Source organism: Ovis aries, chromosome 1, assembly GCF_016772045.2.
Source record: "Ovis aries strain OAR_USU_Benz2616 breed Rambouillet chromosome 1, ARS-UI_Ramb_v3.0, whole genome shotgun sequence".
Classification (NCBI taxonomy): Eukaryota; Metazoa; Chordata; class Mammalia; order Artiodactyla; family Bovidae; genus Ovis; species Ovis aries.
The window spans coordinates 201,705,012-201,732,087 of record NC_056054.1 but is presented as its reverse complement, the minus strand read 5'-3'; the positions used below and the strand labels follow the sequence as shown (position 1 = coordinate 201,732,087).

General features: G+C 43.9%; 1 protein-coding gene across 3 annotated transcripts in view; it reads right to left on the bottom strand.

Moving 5' to 3' along the window:
* Positions 1-27,076, bottom strand: part of DGKG (diacylglycerol kinase gamma) — a 226,178-nt gene that overhangs the window by 149,824 nt on the left and 49,278 nt on the right. For all 3 annotated transcript variants that reach the window (XM_004003065.5, XM_042233457.1, XM_004003066.5), the window contains exons 2-3: positions 23,014-23,330; positions 6,054-6,130 (exon numbers count right to left, since the gene is read on the bottom strand). In XM_004003065.5, the coding sequence (XP_004003114.1) occupies positions 6,054-6,130; positions 23,014-23,080 (144 nt within the window). In that variant the 5' untranslated portion in view covers positions 23,081-23,330. The remainder of the gene's footprint in view (positions 1-6,053; positions 6,131-23,013; positions 23,331-27,076) is intronic.

Here is a 27,076-nt window from a genome sequence, read left to right as displayed (position 1 = left end):
TTATTATTAATTTATTTTAAAAGGCTCTTTTTGTTTGCATTGTCCTTCTTTTACACATTTTAATCAACAAGTACCGTTTAACAATATAGTTTTGAGCTCCAAAATGTTCTGTTAACTTTTTCTTGGTTGGCCTCAAATTGAAAACTATCAGCATAAAATATTTCTGGAAAATAGAGTGTACTAAATGATTTAATAAAAATGAAATTCAGTTAAAGTCTTACATAATGCTCTTAAAAAACCAAAGCTGGAAGATCTTCAAATAAGACCAGTGTAAGATTCAGGAGACCTTGTGACTAATATAAGGTCCACCACATTTTCCTCCTTGGGTTTTTCCTCAGCAAACTATGTAGGGCTGGACCAGAAGATCTCAAGCTGTAAACTACCATTAGATTCTTTCTTAAACTGGCTCCTCTTCCTGACTGTGCTGCTGTGCTGTGCTTAGTTGCTGAGGCGTGTCTGACTCTTTGCGACCCTGTGGACCCTAGCCCATCAGGCTCCTCTGTCCATGGGGATTCTCCATGCAAGAATACTGGAGTGGGTTGCTATGCCCTCCTCCAGGGGATCTTCCCAACCAAGGGATTGAACCTAGGTCTCCTGCATTGCAGGTGGATTCTTTACCATCTGTGCCACAAGGGAAGGCCTTCTAACTGTGCAGTTTCTGTTAATGCCAGTGGCAGCATTATCCTCTCAATATTCCAGGCTCAGCTTTGAACTCCCAGTTGTCTGAGATCAATTCTTGTCTCTTCCTTCTTTCCACTGTTCTTTTGCAACTTCTGTCATATCCAGGTCTTTTTTGTGTCCATGGCCCATCAGCCACCATCCTGACAAGGAATGTTGAAGGCCCTCACATACCTGGTTTCAGACTCCTGTTTCATGTATCCCATCTGGGCCACGGTAATGCCCCTCCAAGCCTTCTCTGCCTCCACCTCCATCTGTGAGTCCTCTCATCTTTCCCATCCTTGCCAGGTTGATCTTCCCAAAGCTCAATTCTGATCAGATTGCTTCTCAACACAAAAACTTTCCTCAGCCTCTAATTACCCATGGGAGAGTCGAGATCACTTGTCTCCAAACTTTTAAAATCATGTGCCCTTCTGTTAAGATTTTCAAACACACACTCTCATTTATCTTCATGTACACATTGTATACATGTGTTACTGTGCTGCTCTACTATACATTATAAAAGACAAAGAAATTAGAAAAAAATAGATGTAAATAGAAGATCTAATATGCAGCATTGCTGCAGTCCGGTGGATCATCCTGTTCATTCCTTGAGTCCTTTGGGATTCAAAGCCCTATTATACTCCCACTCCAACCTAGGTTTGTAGCTGCTTCAAGCTCGGAAACCACTCTGGTCTTTTCTCCTCTGATTCTCTGTGTGTACCTCTACACTGATCTCTGTTCTTTCCTGGCCAGGCTTTCATGTACTTACATGAACTACTTTCTTGGCCCAACTCAGATGCCACCTCCTCCAGAAAGCCTAGTATGATCTCTTGTGCCTGAATTGCTCTACTTTTCCACCTTGGTTCCTGACTTGGGACGCTCACATTGCTACCCTCTCAATATATAGTTGATCATGACACACACACTAAAACGTAGGGATTTGTCTTATATCATCTTTGTATCCCCCACACCACCTATCATGGTATTTCCTGATAGTATTTTAATGGATGTTTGGTTTCTAGTTGGTATACTTGCTGTCATCAATTACTGTGGGGTCTCTTCAATCAATGTACTGAGTCTCCTAGGTACAAGACACAGTGCTAGGCACCAGTGGGGAACTCACTGGTGAATTAGGCATGAGTCCATACTTTTAAGAGACTCAGTGGCAAAGGTACTGAAATAATTCTAATACAGGGTCAACAGTGGTGAGTGCCGTAGAAGAAAAACTGACAAACTGTTAGAACTTAGAAAGCAGTTGTGACTGAGCACATGTTCAATCACTCTGGCCCTGTCCTGGGGAACAAAGTGGTAAAAATAAGCCCAGAAACACAGAGAATTCACATCAGAAGAGCTCAGAGTGAACTTGATCGCCTTATATCACCAAGACTCTGGAAGTTAGTCTGTCTCAGCCAGTTCACAGCAAAGTGAAACCAGAAGCATCATCTCCCGACTCCTGGTCCAGTGCTCCTGCCATTTTATTTGTCCAGGCCCCGGTGCTGACACTGTGCTCCCTGCCAGCCCCTCTAAGCACTCCAAGTTCAACAGGCAAGGAGATGTGACTAGGGCCCACTCTTAGTGACATCTGGGTTGCAAAAGAATACGTTTTTTATGAGTACAGAACAAGTTCAGGGTAGCTGCCTGGTTACTGTGTGATGGGTAGGAAGTGGTTGCCCAAAGCAGATAACCAACTGCTATGCAGCACACTGGCAGTTCTCAGAACCCTGAGTAATATCTTAGACACTGCCATTGTTCAGACTTTTTTTTTTCTTTTTCCCCAGAAAGTGTGACTTTCATGTGGAAACTAGCTAGGCAATTGTTAATTCTTCTACAGGCTAAAAAGGAAGGAGATGAAGAGTCTGTTGATCACTGTCTTGCTTAAGTCTTAAAACAACAGTGTGAGATGGTACTGTTACTGTCATGTGGTGGATGAAGAAATAATTCTGGAAACATAACCTGCTCAAAGTCATAAAGCAGGAGGCAGAGCTGTGCTTTGTGCGGAGATGCTACCAGGTGCCCCTGCCTTTTTGGCTTCACTGTTTCTGTCTACTTTCTTCAGTCTTCAGCGGCACTCTGTTCTCCAGAGAATCACGCGGTGCCAGCGGGCAAGAGTACGCTTATCATGGCCACCCTACAAACTTTTCTTTCTGGCCTCACTTTCCTAAGCAACCTGCCCCTTCCAACAGCTAACTCACTGTTCGCTGAGACATTTTAGCAGCAGTAAGCCATCAAGCTCAAGAGAATTTAAACCCTTGTTTCTGAACCCCGTGCTGGCACATAATACCTACTTGAAGCCAGCCACACTGTGAGAGAGAATGAAATCAGAGTGATGGAGCTCCCCTGGGACACAGGAATGCCAGGGTATAAAGAGCGGCAGGGGTGGCAGCAAGCTCATAGCAGCCAAGCTGCTCCCTGCTTCTGTAAGCTCCTGTGGCCTTCACACCCTCTGCAGCCCTGACCAAACTGTTCCCTCCTACTCGTCAGCCTCAGGGCGGACAGGCTGATTAGCAGCCCCACCCCGTTGGTCTTTATTCCTATGTTTTTGGAGGTGGGCATGGCAATTGGGGGGCTGCAAGGTCTTTGCTGCCTTTGGCATCCTTACTACATAGTTTGTCCTCAGGAATGTTCTTTGAAAGGTGTGTTTTCAGTCTGGTCCCTGTTTTGTCAATCTTCTTTCTGCTTTACTCTCAGGTGATTGGTGCATTTTATCTAAAGCACCTCTCAGGTGTATCCCTAGGGTATGGGCTCTGTTGGTTCTCTCCTAGGACCCAGCAGAGAAGGAACTGACTCAAGGTCTACTGAAAGGATGACAACATGAATAAGTAAGCGGCCAGCCTCCTCCCAAGTTTGTCCTTATGATCAGTAGCTTTTCTGCAATTAGCTCTCATAAAAAGACCCAGGACCAGGGAAGAAGGAGTTGAGTTTAAGACATTCGGGGGAAAGGGAACAGAAGGGGAATAATAATAGGCACTATTTTCAGTGTCCTTAAAGTCTTAGACATTTTTCAGAATCATCTTATGTAGTTCACTCATTTGTAAGCTTCAAGGTCTTTCTTTTTGGTTGTTATTATCTTCAGTTCACAGATGAAGAAACTGAGGCTCAAACTGAGGTTCACAGATGAAGAAATATTCAAGGTCACAGTGCTGGTTTGCAGCAAAGGTAGGAGTCTAAACTAAGATCCTGTGACTCCAGGGTCATGGTTCTCAAACTTGGCCCTGCCAGTAGGAAGCAAGTTCTGGAGGGAGGCCGGGAACTGTGCTTCCTCATCTTTATGTCTTCTACAGTGTCCAGCACAGTGCTGGACTCTCAGAAAACTTTACATAAGCTGAATTTGAAAGTAAGCAAAGTCTGGCATACATTTATTCATTCAACAAATGTTTGTTGGGTGCCTGCTATGAGCCAGATACTCTTCTGGGCACTGAGGACATAGCAGTGAACAAAAATATTCCAACGGAAGAGATAGACAATTAAATAATTAAGTTATATAGTATGACAGATGGTGAGAAGTACTAAGGAGGAACATAAGGCAGAGCGGGAAGATATGAAGCGCTAGAAAAGTAGGGCCTAACATTTAGATAGAGAATGTGACATCCACTGAGAAGGTGATTTGAGCAAACACTTGCAGGAGGTGACGGAATGAATGATATGAATAGCTAGGGGAGGAACACGGCAGGAAGAAGCCGGAGCAAAGGCACGGATATTACGGTTAAAGCGACCTTGACTTGTTTGATGGCATCAAAGAGGCTAATGAGGCTGGGAAAAAATGAGAAGATTAGCAGGAGATGAGGTCTGAGAGTAGGGTGGGGGTGCAGATTGTAATGACCTTGATTTTTGACTCTAGTACCAGGTGGGCAGACCATAAGAGATTGTGGAACAGGGCAGTGATATGATCTGACTTCAGTTTTAACAGACTGCTCAGTATGTGTATGAAGAATAGATTTTCAAGGTCAAGAGCAAAAACAGGGAGCCCAGTGAGGAGACTGCTGCAGTGATCTGGGCAAAGCATGGTGGCGATGCAGGTCAGGGAGGTAGCAGAGCATGTAGCGGGATGTGTCTGGAATTTGGGTGTATTTTGAAGGTAGCAGTGATGGAGGTTGCTGGTAAATTATCCACGAGATGTGAGGAAAGCAGGAAAGAGAAAAGTCAATGATGACTCCATAGTTTTAGGCTGAATAACTTGAAATGCGGAGCTGTCATTTACTGAAATGGGAAAGACTGCTGGAAAAACAAGTTTTATAGAGGAAGATGAAAAAGCTCAGTTAGCTTATGTTAAGTTTCATATTCCTATTTGATTTTCAAGTGGAAATGTCAAGTAAAGGGGTAAGAGAAAAATCAGGAGAGTGTAGTGTCCTGAAAATCAAGTGCAGAAAGTGGAGGAGGATTTGACCAATCATGTCCAATGCTGTTGAGTAAAATGACTTGAGTATAGCCACATGGAGGTTCTTGGCTGTCTCAACTAGTGGTTTTAGTGGAGGAGTGGGGGCTACATGCCGACTGAAGAACTTTCAGAAAAGTGGGAAAAAGAGACATTGGAAGCAATAAGTATAGACACATCTTTTGAACAGCTTACTTGCGATAAAGGATAGGAGAGAGACGAAGTGGTAGCTGGAGGGAGAAGTGGAGTCAGAGGATTTTTTTTTAAATATAGGAGAAATAGCAGCATGTTTATTTGTTGATGAGACAGATCTAATATATAGAGAAAACTGGTGGGAAGAGACAGAGGGAGAGAAAGAGAGAAATATGTTGCTGAAGCAAGGCCTGTCAGTGGACCAAAGAGGATGGGATTGAGTGTACAAGCAGGGGGCTGAAATGAGATCAGAGCACGGAGAGTTGACCCAGTTACAGGAGAAGCAGTATAGCTAGGTGGGTATATAAGATAAGTATCTTGGGGACGAGTTCTTCTGATTGTTTCTATTTTCTCAGTGACGTAGAAAACAGTCGATGACTGGGAATCGAGGAGGGGAGGAGGATAAGAGACCTGAGGAGAGAAGAGACGCTGAAAGGGTGAATGAACTTGTGAGGTTGTGAGAGAGTGAAGTTGCTCAGTCGTGTCCGACTCTTTATGACCCCATGGACTGTAGCCTACCAGGCTCCTCCGTCCATGGGATTTTCCAGGCAAGAGCACTGGAGTGGGGTGCCATTTCCTTCTCCAGGGGATCTTCCTGACCCAGGGACTGAACACAGGTCTCCTGAATTGCAGGCAGATGCTTTACCATCTGAACCACCAGGATATGGACTTGGGGAACATATAACTCCAGGTAGCACCAATGGCTTACTAGAAACTTGGGAGAAAATGTGTTGAGAAACAAATTCTTCACAGTGAGCTAAACTTCGAGCAAATTATGGAAAGGCTAGAACATGGGGTTTTTAAAGGCTTGAAATGAAAATGTTCTTACCTCATGTGGGCCATATTGTTTGAGGCTCCCACCCTCATTAAATTCAGCCAAGACATACTTTATCTTCTTGGAAGAATCTGGAAAGACATAACCCATATGTGAAACATTGGTAAACAGCAAATGGGAGCTAGGCCAAGTCAATCCTTCATGTGTAATGCTGGTTATGATGGAGCAGCCCCTCATTTCCAGAACCACATGGAAGAATGTCACCTTTATCTGCCTTTCTGTCCTCTCAGTTCTTTTTCTTTTTTTTAGTACATTTTCACTCTTGCTATATGAACTGTCTTTCTAAAACACAAATCTGATTAGATCATGTCTCTGCTCAAAACCTTTAAACAGTTCTTAATTTTCTAGGATAAAGCTTAACTCCCTTTGCCGGTATACAAGTACGTGGTGATCTGATCCAGCCTACTCCTTATCTCTTACTTTAACTATTCATTCACCCCATTTTTCAGCCATGTCAAATCACATTTCTAGAAATTTCTAAACACACTGTGTACTCTTCCATGGAGTCTCTTTTCTGCATGGCAAACTTCACTCAATTCTCAGTAGTCAGCTGAAATGCTGACTCCCTTGAAAAGCCTTATTTTACTAATCAGTTAAGCACTCTCTCCTCTGGCTTCCACATGACTTGTACATAACTCTGTAACAGCACTTGTCATATAGTGTTATAGTTATTAACTTGCCCATCTTCTGCCTGGTTCTACCTTCAGAGCTATAAGTCTTTATATATCATACCAAGTATTGACACATTCAGAAAATGAAGATCATGGCATCTGGTCCCATCACTTCATGGGGAATAGATGGGGAAACAGTGGAAACAGTGTCAGACTTTATTTTTGGGGACTCCAAAATCACTGCAGATGGTGATTACAGCCATGAAATTAAAAGACGCTTATTCCTTGGAAGGAAAGTTATGGCCAACCTAGATAGCATATTCAAAAGCAGAGACATTACTTTGCCAACAAAGGTCCATCTAGTCAAGGCTATGGTTTTTCCAGTGGTCATGTATGGATGTGAGAGTTGGACTGTGAAGAAAGCTGAGTGCTGAAGAATTGATGTTTTTGAACTGTGGTGTTGGAGAAGACTCTTGAGAGTCCCTTGGACTGCAAGGAGATCCAGCCAGTCCATTCTGAAGGAGATCAGCCCTGGAATTTCTCTGGAGGGAATGATGCTGAAGCTGAAATTCCAGTACTTTGGCCACCTCATGCGAAGAGTTGACTCATTGGAAAAGACTCTGATGCTGGGAGGGATTGGGGGCAGGAGGAGAAGGGGACGACAGAGGATGAGATGGCTGGATGGCATCACTGATTTGATGGACGTGAATCTGAGTGAACTCTGGGAGTTGGCAATGGACAGGGAGGCCTGGCATGCTGCGATTCATGGGGTTGCAAAGAGTTGGACATGACTGAGCGACTGAACTGAACTGACACATTATTAGTGCTCAGAAGAATAATACATTAGATGATCAAATAAACATCTGAGCAGAAATTTTAAAGCATTTAAAATGTTAATTAAATGGATGGGTGGGCATCAAGCCTGGCAAGGTTCTGTCCTTGGTGCTGAAACAGAGGCAGGCTTCATATGCATGTAGTTTGGAAAAATTCTGCTTTCCATAAGAAGTCATTTAGAAACTACAAGAGAAAAAATGGTGGCTTTTATTTTATAAGGGACTTTGGAGTCAAGAAAAGACAATCAATAATTGTCACATCCTGAGTGCATCCTGTGTAGTTACCAGTGCTCTAGACATCAAAGAAAACCAGAATTTCTGGGTTCTCCCTATCTCACAGTATTGTGAATAAGTAACAGCTTCTCAAGCTCCATTACTGCTACAATTTAAGCATCTAAACAAAGGGCAATGCCATTAAATGCTGACGTGGGATTCCTTGGTATTTGGGCTCTTTGTACAGAGGGTTATGCTTTCTTAGGCCCATGGAAAGTAGATATGCCTGTGCTGGGCTGTTCTTCATGACTTTGCTGACTTGGATTCAATCAAGCACAAGTTATAATCATTTCAGGATTGAGACAAATTGAAATGCCACAGGAAAATGCTGCTTTTGCCTAAAAATGGACATTTCTCTCTGAAATTCAAAACAGATGTTGGAAAACTAATAGCTCAGTGAGATCCAGGCAACAGATGCCATCAGTTTGGGTTGCTTCCACTCAATTCAGAAAATACTATGGAGGGTAAGACACTGTTAGGTACTGTTGATGAACTAGTTGGGGACAGGATCTGAATAACTGTGGTAATAATAGTAATTCCTTATTAAGGACCTTTACTACACATTCTCATATACTCTCCCCTACCAATCTGTGCAAATTTGGTAATATTTTCTTCAGTTGACAGAAGAAGAAAACTGAAATTTAGAAAAGTTAAGTGACTTACCTAAGAGTCAGGGTTTTGACTCAGGTCTAGTCTGGGTCAAAAGTCTACATTGCTTTTCCTTAAGCACTATTTACTAGTACTTCCCAAACACTTGCTAACACAAGGCACTATGTAATTAATGCTGCGATAATGATACGAAGCTCAAGGAAGCATCGAGTGGGTAAGAAGTAAAATGAACAGGGAAGAAGTGAAACTAGGGTGGAGTAGGGTTAGGGCGGGGACTGGGGGTGGCCTACGAAGGAGGTGGCATCTGAGATGGGCTATAAAAAATAAGTAAGGCTTTGAAAGGCAGACATTCTTAGGGTATTCTTAGAAGAGACAGGGTGAACCAAGATATGGAGATAGATGAGCATCACAGGACCTTTAGGCAAAGTTAGAACGAGAGAGTAGTCAGAGCCAGATTTGTGGGGGTACTGAATGCCTACTTAAGGACACTGATTTCAAATTGTTAAAAACTTTTTCAGAAGTAGAGCAGAACCAGGTCTGTTTTTTAAAAGTCACTCAGGCAAAAGAATGGAAGAGAGGTTAGTATTAGGTCAGATTTCAGTTAAGGGCACATATACATTATACTCAAATTACTCTAGGAGTAGCTTAAATATTTGGGGAAAACACTATATTTAGGAATCAATTTCAATGGGAGATTTTCAGCTCAGCCAGAGTAGCCAGATTTTTTTTAAAATGAAAAATTTGGAGCCTGAGTCTTCCTGGTGTGGGTTCTGCAAAAGTAACATAAAGACAGCATTTTGATTGAGAACCAAGGGAGTGATTTCACTTAAATTTTTCCTGTTATTGCCACACTTGAGAGATTCACCAGTTCATTCTCGCAGAAATTGTTTGGTTCTCAAGTGCTATTGAGCTAATCCTGGTTCATCCTTAAATGTATGATATGCAAATTTATATATGCATGTGGTGGTGGTGGTTTAGTTGCTAAGTTGTGTATGGCTCTTGTGACCCCTGGACTGTAGCCTGCCAGGCTCCTCTGTCCATGGGGATTATCCAGCCAAGAATACTAGAGTGGGTTGCCATTTCCTTCTCCAGGGGATCTTCCTGACCCCGGAATTGAACCCAGGTCTCCTGCATTACAGGCAGATTCTTTACTGACAGCTACAAGGGAAGCCCCTATATATGCATAGGTGTATATATTTATCTTACATACAAACATATACACACATGTATTCATCATATGTACACATTCAAGTAAACAGATAGAAAGTGAGGAAAGTGAAAGTGAGGTCGCTCAGTCGTGTCCAACTCTTTGCGGCCCCATGGACTATAGCCTACCAGGCTCCTCTGTCCATGGGATTTTCCAGGCAATAGTACTGGAGTGGATTGCCATTTCCTTCTCCAGGGGATCTTCCCGACCCAGGGACTGAACCCGGGTCTCCCGCACTGTAAACAGATGTTTTGCCGTCTGAGCCACCAGGGAAGTAAACAGATAGAAGCATGTTTATTCTTTGAATACTAGCCTCAAATTAAATAGAAAAAAGCAGTCCAAGAGATTGCTGGCTCCTGGATTTCCAGGAGAGGTGTTTTTCACCACACATTTACATCAATCTCCTTTATAGGTTTTTATGAGTTCAGAGCATCAAATAATTCTTTTTTTTTTTTTGAAAGGGAAACAATTCCATTTCAAAAAAAAAAAAAAACCAAAAAAGGGAAAAAATCTAATTCTCAAACTTGAGACCCATTACTTTCTCCTTGGCAGTCCTTTGATACTTTATCTGTTTTCTTCTCAACTGATTTCAGGGCTGGGTTTCCCTCTCCCTGAGGAATAAGTGGGCACTGTGCCATCTTTGAAGACAGTTAAGAACAATGAGGGGCTTCTTCAGAGCATTCCTTGATCTTACTTCAGGGGCCACGTGTGCCTGAGGGTGTGAGAGCACAGCCTCAGTAGAGACCGCCCCATCCACGTCTGTGCTGTAAGACCCCCTCCAGACGCAGGAGACAGAGCTCCATTTCTGAGTGTGCAAAGCAGGGCCATGTCCACAGTTCTTTGCTGTAACAACTCCTATTCTGAGTACCTGCTATGTGCTAAGCACTGTCCTGGCCCCTAATGCATTTTATTTAAATCTCCACAATATAACCCTTCAGATAAGTCACTCCTATTTTAGAGAAGAAGAAACTGAGGTGTATGGAAATTAAATGATTCTTTCAAAGACACAGAGCTAGTAAGTGAGTCACTCTTATTTTTAACACATCTAATAGTGTAACACAGTTGTCAGAGTCATTGGATACACGAATACAAGTAAATCAGAAGATAATGCCCTTTCTCCATGAAAATAGCTCTCAAATCAGGCTGCATGTTAAAATCTCCTAAGGATCCCTAAGCACACTGAATCCCAGGCCTCACCCCAGACCAATTAAGTCAACATCTCTGGGGGAACTCAAGAATCAGTATAAGTTAAAAGCTTCTGCAGTTTCAAACATATATATATAGTCAAAGTTGAGAAACCGTGTTCTATAATGTGGTTTTATTAGTAGTAATAATAATAAATTAGAATGCTGCTGAAAATGTTGGATAACCATTGCAAAAAAGTGGTAGAGAGAAAAAAGATCTGAAAATGTGCTTGGCTAATATTCCTTATTGTTTAAGTGGACAACACTAAAGAGCTCCACCCAACAAGTCAACTTACTCAGCTGTTGGCAACGTACGGACACATTTTATATTAACTCACTAAGGCAGGACCATCAGTACACAGTTTTACCTGAAATCAGAAGTTTAGAAGGCTCTTTGGTGTGATCAAGGTTGCTAGCCGTAACAACTGCTTTAGGAAGTTTCAGTCCAAAGTTGTTTCTTAATGCCAAGAATTCTGAGATTTTTAACCAAATTGTTCCTATTGTTTGAGCAAATTCAAAGCCTGTTTAAGGAGAGAATCTGTCCCTACTCATAGGCATCTCTGATGCCATGTTTGCATGGGACAGGGATGTCCTCTGTCTGAACAAACAGACACATCTGGAGCTTCGGTGTTCACAGCAGAATGTGAGCTGTGCTGCCTGAACCGGGACCCAATGTTTATGGGCCATCTTCTAGTTAGGAGCCCTGATGACATTAATCAGACACTGATCAAGTTTCCATTAAACTTGGAAATAACTACAAAGCAAAATTTTAAAAAGAGAAACTGAAAACCCATAGAAGAGAGTGAAAATCTAAAGTACATGATAACTTTCCATTCTTTGAACTTCCCAATCCATACAAGTGGACTGCCTGGGGATAAGGTTAGCTGAAGCTCCAATACTTTGGCCATCTGATGTGAAGAGCCAACTCACTGGAAAAGACCCTGATTCTGAGAAAGATTGAGGACAGGAGGAGAAGGGGGTGGCAGAGGATAAGAACACTGGATAGCATCATTGATTCAATGGACAGGAGTTTGAGCAAACTCTGGGAGATAGTGAAGGTCAGGGAAGCCTGGCGTGCTGCAGTCCATGGGGTTGCAAAGAGTCGGACATGACTGAGAGACTGAACAACAAGAAGGTTTAAATGCAGATTCTGATTCAGTAGGTCTGGATCATTGCCTGAGATTCTGCATTTCAAGGACTTGGGAGACACCAATTATGCAGGCCCAAGGATCTCAGTTTGCAAGAGCAGACCTGAAGCAACCTGTACATTTGCATCTGACTAGTAAGGCTTGTCTGTCACAACACACACACGAAAACATGATGCTGAGCCTAGAGGAACATATTCCACACACCGGGAAGATAATAAATGACTCTAAACCCAGGGAAGAACAGACACAAAGAGGGAGAAGGGAAAGTGGAAGAACGAAGGGGGAAAACCCTAGATTTTCCTTCTTCCAGTGAGGCCTGGGATGCATGAGGAAGTTTTATAAGTACCCAGAAAGTCAGGAACACAGTAAGATGCACAAAAGCAAGAGTAGGGTTTTCCAAGGGTCCTAGAAAGGAGGAAGATGATGTCAGAACAGAGATTCCAGGTCAGCAGCACTGCTTCAAAAGGCCCACCTTTGCAGCCAGGACGAGTCAGGCCCTGGGGTGGAATGTGGGAAGCATGTGTAGGAAGTGCGGCATTATAAGCACAGGCCCATTCTCCCAGTTATGCTTCTTTTCCTGTCCTGCTTCTCCTCAGAATGTAGCCCACTGCCTGATACAAAATTGATGCTCAATAAAAATTTATGGAATAAATGAGATCATGGCATCTGGTCCCATCACTTCATGGGAAATAGATGGGGAAACAGTGTCAGACTTTATTTTGGGGGGCTCCAAAATCACTGCAGATGGTGACTGCAGCCATGAAATTAAAAGACTCCTTGGAAGGAAAGTTATGACCAACCTAGATAGCATATTGAAAAGCAGAGACATTACTTTGCCAACAAAGGTCCGTCTAGTCAAGGTTATGGTTTTATCAGTGGTCATGTATGGATGTGAGGGTTGGACTGTGAAGAAAGCTGAGCGCCGAAGTATTGATGCTTTTGGACTGTGGTGTTGGAGAAGACTGGAGAAGGCGAAGGCTCCCCACTCCAGTACTCTTGCCTGGAAAATCCCATGGGTGGAGGGGCCTGGTAGGCTGCAGTCCATGGGGTCACAAAGAGTCAGACACGACTGAGTGACTTCACTTTCACTTTTCACTTTCATGCATTGGAGAAGGAAATGGCAACCCACTCCAGTGTTCTTGCCTGGAGAATCCCAGGGACGGGGGAGCCTGGTGGGCTGCCGTCTATGGGGTCACACAGAGTTGGACACGACTGAAGCGACTTAGCAGCAGCAGCAGCAGTTGGAGAAGACTCTTGAGAGTCCCTTGCACTGCAAGGAGATCCAACCAGTCCATCCTAAAGGAGATCAGTTCTGGGTGTTCTTTGGAAGGAATGATGCTAAAGCTGAAACTCCAGTACTTTGGCCACCTCATGCGAAGAGTTGACTCATTGGAAAAGACTCTGATGCTGGGAGGGATTGGGGGCAGGAGGAGGAGAAGGGGATGACAGAGGATGAGATGGCTGGATAGCATCACCGACTTGATGGACGTGAGTTTAAGTGAACTCCGGGAGTTGGTGATGGACAGGGAGGCCTGGTGTGCTGCAATTCATGGGGTCGCAAAGAGTCAGACACGACTGAGCAACTGAACTGAACTGAAAAAAGGAATTGGGCTTGTCACGCTTGTTCCATATGTCCTATATTCCCAGAGGCATAGGGAGAAAAGGTAGACCAATGGTTCTCAATCCTGGCTGCATGTTGAAATGACCAGGGGAGCTTCAAACATCCCTGATGCCTGGGTTTCACACCTACAGGTGATAATTAAACAGTCCAGAGACAGGGGAGTGTGTGGGCAGGACATCACAATCGTTTAAAGCCTCCCAGGTATTTCCAATTTGCAGCTAAGGCTGAGGACCACTGGGGCCCACCAAGCTAACTACTTGGGGAAACCCATGGAAGTGAATGTTCTGCTGCACTTCTGAAGGTTATATATAGAGTAAAAGAAAAATACTTTATCAGCCAAAATTCCCACTGCTTCGATGTAAAGAAAACCCTCCTCAGGATATTAAGACTTTCTGATTTATCATAAATGACCTGAATGACTGGTATGGCTTTTTATACAAGTAGAATTTGCATTGCTAGCAAGATTTCCCACTTTTTCTCCAAATAATTTGGTCTCATCAGTCATAGGTGGAGGAATACAAGAATAGTTACCTTCTTGCAACTTAAAGTGTGGTCCCTGGACCAGCAGTATCAGCATCACCTGGGAGCTTGTTCGAAAGACAGAATCTCAGAACAAGCCCAGACCTACTGATTTAGAACCAGCATTTTAACAGAATCCAAGGGCTCCACAATCACTGTGGATGGTGACTACAGCCATGGAATTAAAAGACGCTTGCTCCTTGGAAGAAAAGCTATGACAAACCTACACAGCATGTTAAAAAGCAGAGACATCACTTTGCCAACAAAGGTCCATATAGTCAAAGCTATGGTTTTTTCAGTAGTCATGTATGGATGTGAGATTGGACCATAAAGAAGGCTGAGCACTGAAGAATTGATGCTTTCAAACTGTGGTGCTAGAGAAGACTCTTGAGAGTCCCATGGACAGCAAGGAGATCCAACCAGTCCATCCTAAAGGAAATCAATTCTGAATATTCACTGGAAGGACTGAAGCTGAAACTCCAATACTTTGGCCACCAAATGTGAAGAGCTGACTCATTAGAAAAGACCCTGGGATGCTGGGAAAGATTGAAGGCAGGAGGAAAAGGGGGCAACAGAGGATGATGGTTGGCTGGCATCATTGATTCAATGGACATGAGTTTGAGCAACCTCTGGGAGACAGAGAAGGACAGGGAAGCCTGGTGTCCATGGGGTGGCAAAGAGTTAGACACGACTTAGCAACTGAAAAACAACAAAGATTTATGTGCACATTCAAATTTGAGAGCCACTGTTTCAGTGAAACAGTGAAAAGAAGGCCAGCTGTACCAAAAGAGATGTGTGTGAGAAATAGCTGTGATTATCCCTTTCAAGATGGAAGCACCTAGACACGATCCTTTACGGGCCCAGGGTTCCATGAACATTTGATTAAATCTCACTTTACTGGCACATATAAATAGCAAAGTTTCAAGAAAGCTTACTTACAGCCTTCCACAGTTCTACAAATTAGCCCTAAACATTTTCTCTGACTCCTATGTTACACTGACAGGTTTGAATTTTGAGCTATAAATTCCCTACATGTTAAAGTAAAAAAAAAAAAAACCTGCCTTAATTTGATTCTACTGAAATACACTTCTGAATAGCACAAGTTACTGATTCAATCTTTTTAAAATGTATTGAAAATTTTTGTTCAGGAAGGAAGAGTCTATCAGGGCTACCCAACATCAAGTACCCTGATTATCTGTTGGAATTCAGCACCTGGGAAGCAGCATGGGGGTTAAGCTTTCCTGCCCAGGAACCCTGCCTGGGGATCCCTTTCTTCTCATTTATTCCCATTATCCTGAGGTTATGGAAGGAAGAATATAGGAGGAAAAGACCTTCAGATTCTTCTGTCAAGACCTAAATAGAATAGAAACATAAAGTTGGGGCCTTAGAAGGGCACTGAAGTGAATCCCAGTTTTGTCTCTATTTCTTTGTATGACACTATTATTTTTAAAATTCCCTAAAACGCAGAAATAAGAAAAATAAGTAGGCAACACATCTTTTCAATGTCCTATGGAACAAAGGCTATCTAAGGACTGCCTATTGAAGGTAGTTAGTTTCCTCACTGTTTACTATTGATTAAAACATATTAAATGTCCCAGACTTAGTGAAGTTATATGTTAACTTACAGATTTTTTTTTTTCCAGCAGAGATGTACAGAACTTCTGTGAAACAGATAACCCGAAAGATTAGGGTTTGTTGTCCTATAACCAGTTTTGTATCTAACCAAGCAATCTTAATTGGAAAAGACCCTGATGCTGGGAGAGATTTTGAACAGGAGGAGAAGGGGACGACAGAGGATGAGATGGTCGGATGGCATCACCAACTCAACGGACGTGAGTTTGAGCAGACTCTGGGAGATAGTGAAGGACAGGGAAGTCTAGCATGCTGCAGTCCACGGGGTCACAAAGAGTCAGACGTGACTGAGCGACTGAACAACAACAAAGCAATCTTATCCTTGCATTTATTTATGAAACTGCCTAACTAGGAATTTATGGATTTCATCTGTATCCATCCAGGGACCATATCTTACTTCTCAACTTTAATGTCTTACTGGCCCCTCCACTAACTGAGCTAAATAAAATCTTCAGCAAAAGTTTATTAAAAGTTTTGTTCTATTGAATATACATACACACATACATACATATATATATGTGTATATATATGTGTATATATATATATATATAAATATAAAATCAATGCATGGTTGAAAGTTGAGCTCCAATGGGTAGATTCTGTTTAATTTGTTGGAACTGAAGTGGAACAAATTAAACTTGACCTCAAATTGAAAACATTGGTTCTAATTCTTATTCTGCCACTGATTTTCTGTGTGACCTTCGGGAATCACTGAGCTCTTCTGAATTTAGTGTTCTCATTTGTAAAATGGATGGTAGTTGGATTTGATCATGGCTAAGAGAGGATGAGATGGCTGGATGGCATCACCAACTTGATGGACGTGAGTCTGAGTGAACTCTGGGAGTTGGTGATGGACAGGGAGGCCTGGCGTGCTGCGATTCATGGGGTCGCAAAGAGTCGGACATGACTGAGTGACTGAACTGAACTGAAGATCTCTCCTAGCTTTAAAAAGTCTACAAAATCAAGCAACCACTAACTGATGTGGGAAATGTTTGGCTTCATTTCTTAGAGAATTAGAGGTGAAAATGGATGTTTTATCAGGATTTTTTTGCTTTATGAATAAGAGGATAATTTCTGTCCTTGGTAAATCATGGGGAAAAAACCCTCTCCCCAAATAACAGGATCAGGACAATAAGCCAATTATATTTCTGAAGCTGTTAGGAGGAGGTGGGTCAGTAGAAGGCATTTCCATATGCTCATGCTCTCCAAAGTTGAAAGAGAAACCCGTTGAAACATAGAAACTAAGTATTGAAAGGGCTAATGAAGGTCATTTAATCAACCAGACATCTAATGCTCCAATCTCTCTTAATGTCTCAGCCGACTCTGCTCAGACAGTTCTAGCAAAAGGAAACAGTGGTTTTGAGTCCATGCTGTTCCATCTTAGACAGGTTTGATCATTAGGAAGCAATGTATCCCTTAAAGTCTTTCTTCTGATGATTTCTTCCAATTTGTCCTAAAGCTACTTCTTAAAGCTATTCACCATTAACTTTACACCCTTTTCCCACAATAGTACTGTGGCTATTTTTAATACAACTAGTGCTCCCTCACTCTTCCCTGAGTCTCCCCCTTTCCAGCAAATATACATAGTGTTTTCATCTATTTCTTCATAACGAGGCCCTGAGGCCCCTCACCATGCTATGGGCACTTCCCAACAAGTTCTGCTTTGTCCATTGTAAACTGTAGTAAACTGTGGTGCCCAGAAATAAATCCAGTTCTTTAGAGAGGCCTGATTAGCGTAGGAGAGAATGTAGATATTTGTTTGCCTTACTAGAAATTATGAGTCTATTAATACATCCTATGATCACAGTTGGGCTTCTCCAGAGGCTCAGTGGTAAAGAATCTACTTGCCAAGGCAGGAGATGCAGGAGACATGGGTTCAATCCCTGCGTCCAGAAGATCCCCTGGAGTAGGAAATGGCAACCCACTTCAGCATTCTTGTCTGGAGAATCCCATGGACAGTGGAGCATCATGGGCTACAGTCCATGGGGTTGCAAAGAGTCAGACACGACTGGAGTGACTGATCACACAGGCAGGATCACAACTAGTAACTTGGTTAAATAACACAATGTATATGCACTCAAAAGAAATCTCTATAACCACTAAAAGCCATGCTTCTGAAAAGTACTGGGTGATTCAGAAATGCACCCTGACATGCTGTGCGCTAGGCAGTGTCCAGAGATGGCTCTGTCAGTTTTCCTCCACTATGTGAGCTGCTGTCCCATGAGATGTGGAGTCCATTCCTCTACCCCATCAAGTCTGGCCCAGGCCTGTGACTGCTTTGACCAATGGAATGTGGAGAGAGTTATGGTCTAGCACTCAGCCCAAGTATTGAAAAGGTCTGCTGCTGTTTTTATAGCTTGGAGCTCTGAGCCACATGTACAAAGTCCAAACTACCCTGCTGGCAAGAGATGCCACGTGGAGAGGCCCTGAAAAATAGTTGAAGTATTAGTTGCTCAGTCATGTCCAACTCTTTGTGACCTGGACTGTAGCCCATCAAGCCCTTCTGTTCATAGACGTCTCCAGGCAAGAATACTAGAGTGGGTTGCCATTTCCTTCTCCAGTGGATCTTCCCTACCCAGGGACTGAACCTGGATCTCCCACACTGCAGGCAGATTCTTTACCTTCTGAGCCACCAGGGAAGAAGAGAAAGTGCTTGGAGGAACAGGCCCCATGGAGGAGCACTGAGGTACCTGCAAGTGAGTGAACAGGCCATACGGGGTCACGTGAGGCATCCCAGCTGCAACCCCAAACACTGTGGAGCAGGAACAAGTCTTCTTGCTGGGCCCAGGCCAGGTGCCCAAGCCACAGGATCATGGGAACAAAACCAAAACTATCAAGTTTTGAGCCTGTTTTGACACGGCAATGGATAACTGAAACATATTGTTAGAGTGAAGAAAACAGCACACAAAATAGTCTAGATGTTTGTTTTAAAAAATATATGTATATGTGTGTAATATGTATTTTAATATTTATATTTATGCATAAACATATGGGTTGTGGTTATCACTGAGAGAGAGAGGATCGTGTGTGTGTGCCTGCGCGCATGCGCTCGGTCGTGTTCAACTCTTTGTGACCCCATGGACTGTAGCCCGCCAAGCCCCTCTGTCCATGGAATTCTCCAGGCCAAGAATACTGGAGTGGGTTGTCACTTCCTCCTCCAGGGGCTCTTTCCAACCCAGGGATCAAACTAGCGCCACCTGCATTGCAGGTGGAATTTTTTTACCCACTGAGTCATCAGAGAAGTGTGACAGGATCATGAGTAGCTTTAAATTTCATCTTTTCACTTTCAAAATTTTTACACTTGTTTTTATTTGGTAACAAAAAAAGCTTCCTAAACTGTCATATTCTTTTGACAAGCACTCTTAATTCACATTGTACAGTGGTAAAGAATATACCTGCTGATGTAGGAGATGCAGAAGACCTGGGTACTATTCCATCCCTGGGTCAGGAAGATCCCCTGGAGTAGGGAAAAGAAACCCACTCTAGTATTCTTGCCTGGGGAATTCCATGGACAGAGGAGCCTGGTGGGCTACAGTCCATAGGGTCACAAAGAGCTGGACATGACTAAGCACGCATGCATGCCATGTCACTGTCAATTATATAATATATAATACCCAAGGGTAGTTTAACACAGCTTCCCCCCTGACTGAAGCACACCAGCGAATGCAGGGTTTATGCTCTTGAAACAGCATACTGAAAACCTCTTGTCCTGAAATTCTTGGCCTCTCCTACCTAGAACTCCACTGGAGAAAGTTCTCAATTTTCAGCCTGTATACTTCAGCTATTTCGCTGTTGTAAAGCTCCTGTTTTTATGGTTATGAAAGAGCAGTTGCTATGGCAATGCAATATGACTAAATGCCAGAATGTGTCTAAAATTGGTAGAAGTGCCTTGTTCAGGGTTTCCTCTGAGGATTAATCATTTTCTAAGAATCGTATCATTTCTTTCTTTTCTGTTAAAACAATGGTGCTAGAGCCCCTTGTCCTGTCCTGGGACACAGACAAAATGAGGATGCATCCAAGAAGGATAAAGCTGATGGTTGAAAAAAGAGACTGCAGAGGAGCCACTTCCTACCAAACACTTGAGTTTCTTTTCACCTCCTGCCTCCACAATGGCTCTGCCACATCCTCTGTCCTGTATTGTGCACAGATTCACAGGCTTTGAGGTATCTCTGCCAGCCTCCTTTTGTTCCACAAGTTTTGAGGATACTTCCTCAGTAATTTCCCACGAATTAGCATCTGTTCATTGCCACATTTCCCATTTCAGCTCTGTGCCTCAGCTCAGATGAGAAACGTCATCCTTCATCCAAAGGACTTGTCCGCCCTCCCTGACCTGGCAGTTTTCTCATCCAGATCACCCTGCACGCAGCCATCAGATCCATGGCTCTGCATTTTGCCGCTTGGTCCAAAGGCCACGCCTTGACAGGCAGGGCCCCAGGCCTCCTGCTACCCCCTTCCGCCCCTGTCTGCCTCCCCACCCTCCTGCTCCTTTTCCTCACCTGGCCCAGAAGCTCTTCTTACCTCTGCACAGACAACCTCCCCCTTTGCTCCCCTTCACCTTTGCTCTCCCTGTTTCAACTCCTCCCCCCACCATCTACTACTCACGTCTTAAACTCTTTTCTCCACAGACTTCACCCAGATGAATTCTCTGTTACAAGTTAAGTTGTCTCCCCTGCAAATTGATATGTTGAAGTCCCAATTCCTCAGTACCTCAGAATGTGACCTTATTTGGAAACAGGGTCATGGCAGAGGTCATTAGTTAAGATGAGGTCTTGCTAGAGTAGGGTGGGTTCAATCCAAAATGACTCTATCCAGACGCAGAGAACAGACTTGTGGTGCCAAGGTGAGGTGCGGGAGGGATGGACTGGGAGTTTATGATTAGCAGATGCAAGCTGTTACATACAGGATGATAAACAGAATCCTATCATATAGCATGGAGAGTTGTATTCAATACCCTTTGATAAATCATTATGGAAAAGAAAATAAAAATGAATGTGTATATATGTATAACTGAGTCACTTTGCTGTACAGTGGAAATTAACACAACATTGTAAATCAACTACATACTTCAATAAAAAACAAATTTAAAAAGTAAGGATTAAAAAAAAGGCTTTCCACATAAAGAGGGAAATTTGGACACTGAGACACGTGCATAGTGAGAGCACCAGGTGAAAACTAAAGGGAGAAGACAGTCATCCGTAAGCCAAGGAAACAGACCCTTCCCTCACAGCCCTCAGGAGGAGCCTGGAGTTTGGACTTCTGCCCCTAAGAACTGTGAGAGACCTTCTGTCATCCTGTGTGTGCTGTGCTTAATTGCTCAGTCATGTCCGACTCTTTGCAACCCCGTGGACTGTAGTCCACCAGGATCCTCTGTCCATGGGGATTCTCCAGGCAAGAATACTGGAGTGGGTTGCCATGCCCTCCTCCAGGGGATCTTCCTGACCAACGGATGGAACCCAGGTCTCCCACATAGCAGGTGGATTCTTTACTGACTGAGCCACATCCTAAGCTACTTCCTTCAGTCTCCTCCAGCTCTAAACTTCCTTCTCCTTTGTGTATGGTTTCCCTGCTGCCTTGAGTCTGTTCTCTGCTTGTGTCAAAGTACATTTCTGATGCCCTAACAAGATTCCGATTCCTCGGGCAAAGCCTTATCTCTCTGCTTCTTCTTCCTGACAGGGCCTGATATTTTGTTGACCCACAGAGTGGGCAGAATTAGATGAGTTTACCCTGGAGGGTGATTCCTTGCTCCTTATCAATTCATTTCAGAGGTCTCTAAATCTACCGTGGTCATACAAGAGGACACCGGCTCCAGAGTACCAGAGAGAGACAGACTTTGCGACCCATGAACTTTGCAACCCCGTGAAACCCTGCCAGGCTCTACTGTCCATGGGACTCTCCAGGCAACAACACTGGAGTGGGTAGCCATTCCCTTCTCCAGGGGATCTTCCCAAACCAGAGGAACCTGGGTCCTCCTGCATTGTGGGCAGATTCTTTACCATCTGAGCCATCAGGGAAGCCCATGACTAACACTTACCCTGGAGGGTGATTCCTTGCTCCTTGCCAATACATTTCAGACTTCTCTAAATTTACTGTGGTCATACAAGAGGCCATGGGCTGCAGGGTACCGGGGAGAGACAGACCAGTAGTCCTACAGGTGGCTCACATGGAATCACGGGGTGTTAGGCCTGGAGGGACCACAGGGAAAGATCCTCTGGTCCAGCCCTCTCAGTCTGCATAAGAGGACACTAAGGCTGGGGGTGTGGGGAGGGGATCTAAGGGGTGGAGTGGGTGCTAAGGGCTGTCACATCACAGAGACAATGCCAGAGCTGGCACTGAGCCTGGCTCCCTGACTCCCAGACCGGTGCCCTGTGGTAGCGGGGCAGGCTGCCCTACTTCAGAGGATGATCTGCCTGGGCGAGCGCTGTAGGGCAGGTCAAGGAGCGACAGATCGAATGACCTACAAAAACACCAGCACAATTAATGCGAAGGGAGAGGAGTCAGAAAAATGGGGGTGGAGTTAGGAGTGCTGCTGAGGGCTCTGAGAGACAAAGGGCTCTGTAAAAATTAGTGCCGTTGCAGTCAGGACGGGCACTGTGTGTGCAGAGTGAAGCGGTCAGCCCGGACCAACTCCTGTCAACAGTCAGGACTAGGAGTGGCCTGTGGGGGGCACAACTGTGGGGCTGTGTGTGTACGTAGGCCTTGCCACGACTGTGTGTTGCTGCACTGACATTGCTCCTGGGTGCAGCTAGTGAAACCGACAGCCCCATATGAAAGCCCAGGCTTTCAATACAAAGTGAAGGAAGTGACATGCATCAGAATTTTGTATCTTACTGAAAGAAGGCCTTGGGTCCAAACACAAGAGTATATTAAAGCAAATGACTGAGTAACATAATAACCAAGCAGCCTGCAGCCTTTCAAAAGGTAGGCTAGAAAGAGGTTTTGACAAGCTGAGAAAACATAATCTTACATTATTAAAAAAAAAATGAACACCGAAAAGGAAAAAGGTATATTCAGGAACTCGACCAAGTAAAGCAATATACACAGGACGAGAGTGTGACAAAATGCTCATAGCATTTAGCTGTGGTTTTTTAACCTACTTTTTATTTTTCTTCCCTGGATATTCCAGATTTCTCCGGTGAGAATGTATCATTTATAGAGTATAAAGATAATTGCATTTTTATGTTTAAAGACACAAATTCTATTTTTATAAGGAGATAATAAGTTGATCTCATTCTCTTTGCTTTGCTACTCTGCTCTCCAAAAATGCTCTCCCCAACCAAGAGGAAATCCCACCCGAGATGGGTCCATCCGTTTACTCACATTCTGCATATTTCTGGAGTTGGCCAAATTCTTCTGGAGTGAGGGACACCCACCGATCTTCACTCATCTTCCCTGGGTGTGAGCGCTTGAGGCTTGGTAGAGAGTTTTGTTCACCAGGCTGTAGCCGTGGCCCAGCTTAGGGCCTGGCTCATTGCAGGTACGCAACAGACAAGCCCTTCAGGAAATTTCTCAAGGACCCGAGTGTCTATGGCACCAGCAGGTTATTGTTGAGCAGATGAGAGAAGACCTCTGCTATTCCTCAGGCAACAATATCCTTCTATCTGTAGTCAAGGTATATTCAGAAATCCTTGCTCTTCCTAGGGCGAGTAGAAAAGATATTGTGAATGAGAATGTTAGAATACATGTCATCTTTTCTTAAAAAAAAAAAAAAAATCTCCAAATGTTCTTTGCTGAAAGCTCTATTGGAGGCAGTGGTTTTCAAGCAGTGGGGGAACGCCACCCCAGGGAAGTCAGAAGAGGATACACAGACCAGACAAGTACAAGTCCAGACAGCTGGATGGCTGGGGTGGCGGTTGGGTAGCCCGTATAAAGAGGCAGCCATACTCCTAAACTCTGGGAAATTTTAAACATCCCTCATCAGAGGTGGTAGTAAGGCCACCTAAGAGCATCCTCCAGGCATGAAAATACTCCAGGCTGTCTCATGAGAAAGTACAGGGACCGTAGCCCACAGGGCGTGATTTGAAAGGTAAGCCAATCTCGTCTCCACTGATTTCTAAATTCCACCATTAGAGCTGCTTACCTTCCTCTGATGAGTCACTAAGCCACTCTGGAAATTCAAATACCAGCCCTCCCCCTCAAGGCTGGCTGGCATCTTAGTGACTCTTTCCTCTTAGAACCACAAAAAATATAATTAGAGGGAAGGCCTGCCTTCCTGGTGCAGATGAGCCTAAGAGAGGAGGGAGTGGATTTAGACAAATACTTAATATTTTTTCTTTTGAGCCCCTTCTGGCTCCATCAGTTCTAAATCAGTTTAATGGGTTGTGAAATTAATGTGGCAGGCTAAGACTAGCCTCTAAAAACATGATATAGAATAGCACAGAATGGAATGGAATGATGGAATTGAAAATGAGAGTGCATCTCCTTTCAGTTATACATACATGCATCCACCTATCACAGTGCAAAATGTATCTCTTATTCTGAGTTGAGGTTTAAAAATGTTGAAAAGTCATCGGCCTAATAGGACAAGAAATAAAGACTGATGTTACCAAAAATCAAGCCCAGTTTTGATAAGAGAGAATCCACTGTAGAGAGTCAGGGTTGAAGGCAAGTCTGTGAGTCTGGGGATCTGAGGAATGGTGAAGGGGCTGGAGGAGATGATGGAGTGAGCAGGCAGACTGGACAGTTCTCTGGGGTGGCACATATACTTGGTTGCTATGGACCTGGAGGGCTGAGCTAGAGCCGAGGGAAAGTGCAGGCAGAAGATAGATGTTCTGTAAGAAGAGCCTCTGTAAGCCCTTCCATTAGTCGGAGCTCGCCAATAGTGGGAAGAAATACATGGCAAGGGAGTGAGCATGCTTGTATATCAGGGAGCATCCAAACTCTAGTTTCTCTCCTTAAAAAGTTTAATTTTCTTCTTAATCCACTGGCCAACTGAATTCTGTTTCTGGGCACCTGGTCTTGCCTAGTTTCCAGTCGTGACACTTAATAAAGGGAAAGCTCACTAAAATGGAGCGGGGAGGCCAGAAGGGGGAGCTCTCATGCAATTATCACAGAGGTCAATTACAGGAGCAATTGTCAATCGTAGACCGCAGCAGTTCAGTTCAGTTCGGTCGCTCAGGCTCAGTCGTGTCCGACTCTTTGCAACCCCATGGACTGCAGCACGCCAGGCCTCCCTGTCCATCACCAACTCCCCAAGCCTGCTTAAACTGATGTCCATTGAATCAGTGATGCCATCCAACCATCTCATCCTGTCATCCCCTTCTCCTCCTGCCTTCAATCTTTCCCAGCATCAGGGTCTTTCCAAATAAGTCAGTTCTTTGCACTGGGTGGCCAAAGTATTGGAGTTTCAGCTTCAGCATCAGTCCTTCCAATGAATATTCAGGATTGATTTCCTTTAGGATGGACTGGTTGAATCTCCTTGCTGTCCAAGGGACTTTCAAGAGTCTTCTTCAACACCACAGTTCAAAAGCATCAATTCTTCTGTGCTCAGCTTTCTTTATAGTCCAACTCTCACATCCATACATGACCACTGGAAAAACCATAGCCTTGACTAGACGGACCTTTGTTGGCAAAGTAATGTGTCTGCTTTTTAATATGCTGTCTAGGTTGGTCATAACTTTTCTTCCAAGGAGCAAGCATCTTTTAATTTCATGGCTGCAGTCACTGTCTGCAGTGATTTTGGACCCCAACAGAAGAAGTATTAATGGGAAAGAACCATCAAGCACAGGCCCAACAGGAAAAGATATACATTGCATTTCCTACAAAAAATTGACTACCCAGGGACTTCCCTGGTGGTCCAGTAGCTAAGACTCCGTGCTCCGAATGCAGGGGGCCTGGGTTCAATCCCTAGTCAGGGAACTAGATCCTACGTGCAGTAACTAAGACACAGAGCAGCAAAATAAATAAATGAAAAATAAATAGTTTCTTTGAAAAAAAAAAAAAAAGGAAATTGACTACCGCAGCAACTCAACAACCAATGAGTAACATTCATCACCATGAACTCTCACTTTTCTCCCATGGACTTTTGTTCAAAACACCCCCTTCTCAACTTCCTCCTTTTTTTTGATAAAATAACATTCCTCTCTTTTATATGTTGGACTTGCCTGTGGCTTTTGCCACAGCTCACTTGTTCCAAAGTGCAATTCCTCTGCTATGCCTGAATAAATCCATTTGCTGTTAAAATAACTGGCTGTTTTATTTTTAAGGTCAAAACCACTGACCCAATCGCCAAATCCAACAGGCACGTTCAAGCCTTCCTTGCGTTCTTTGCACTCTCTGCAGCCTTATCCTCAGCCAAAAACAACCCCCTGGAAACTCTTTCATCTAAGTGTTCCTCCTCAGTCTCCTTCCACTTCTTTTGCCACTGTTAAATACTGTGTGTTGAATACTACCCCATCCTCACCCTACATCCCTTCCCGGGGGACTTCATCCACCTCCATAACTTCAATAACTCCCAGGCCCGCTGCTCGTTGCCTCAATCACGTCCAACTCTTTGTGACCCCATGGACCGTAGCCCATCAGGCTCCTCTGTCCATGGGATTCTCCAGGCAAGAGCACTGGAGTGGGTTGCCATGTCCTTCTCCAGGGGATCTTCCTGACCCAAGGATCTTCATTGCAGGCAGATTCTTTACCACTAGCGCCACCTCCAGGCCTGCAAGCTCCCATCACTCCAGATCTGCATATTCAACTATCCACTGTGACTTCCTTGTTTGTCCCAGACTACCCTGAATGAGCACCTTTCCATGCCTCCAACCTGCCCCTCCTTTGCAGTCTGATCATGCGCAAGAAAAACCAATACCCAGGCCAGAGGTCTGAGGCTGAGCTCCTCGTTCTTTTTTGCCTGCAAACCCAGGCACCAGTCTGAGACTGTGACTGTCCACTGTGTTCCACATCAGCCCCCCTCCCCCATCATGCCAGCTGGTCTGTTAACTCAGACCCTCATCTGCCTGGTCTCTGACTACAGCCCCCTGCCAGTCTGCTGGCCTTGGTTTCTGCTTTCTTCCCCTCGATCGGCTCTAAACTGCCAACCAAATCACATCTTCCCAAGTCATAAAATTCTTCAGTGGTTTCTATTGCCTGTAGAATAAAACGTAGTCTTCTTTTCATGATACATACAGCTCTTTACGATCTGGCCTCTGATTATCAACTCAGTCCAAAAGTGAGGCCTTTAGAAAAATTTTCCATCATACAAGGGAATTCAGCATTGCAACTGCTATAAACACTGATGCTGGATGCTTACTTTACATTGTGCTCTTTGCTTTATATATGTCATCTAATTTCATCCTCATAACAACCATGGAAATTAAGCTTTGCCTTCCCTACTTTTAGATAAGGAAAATGAGGCAAGACGTTTAGTAAATATGGTGAGAAGAAAGAAGGAATC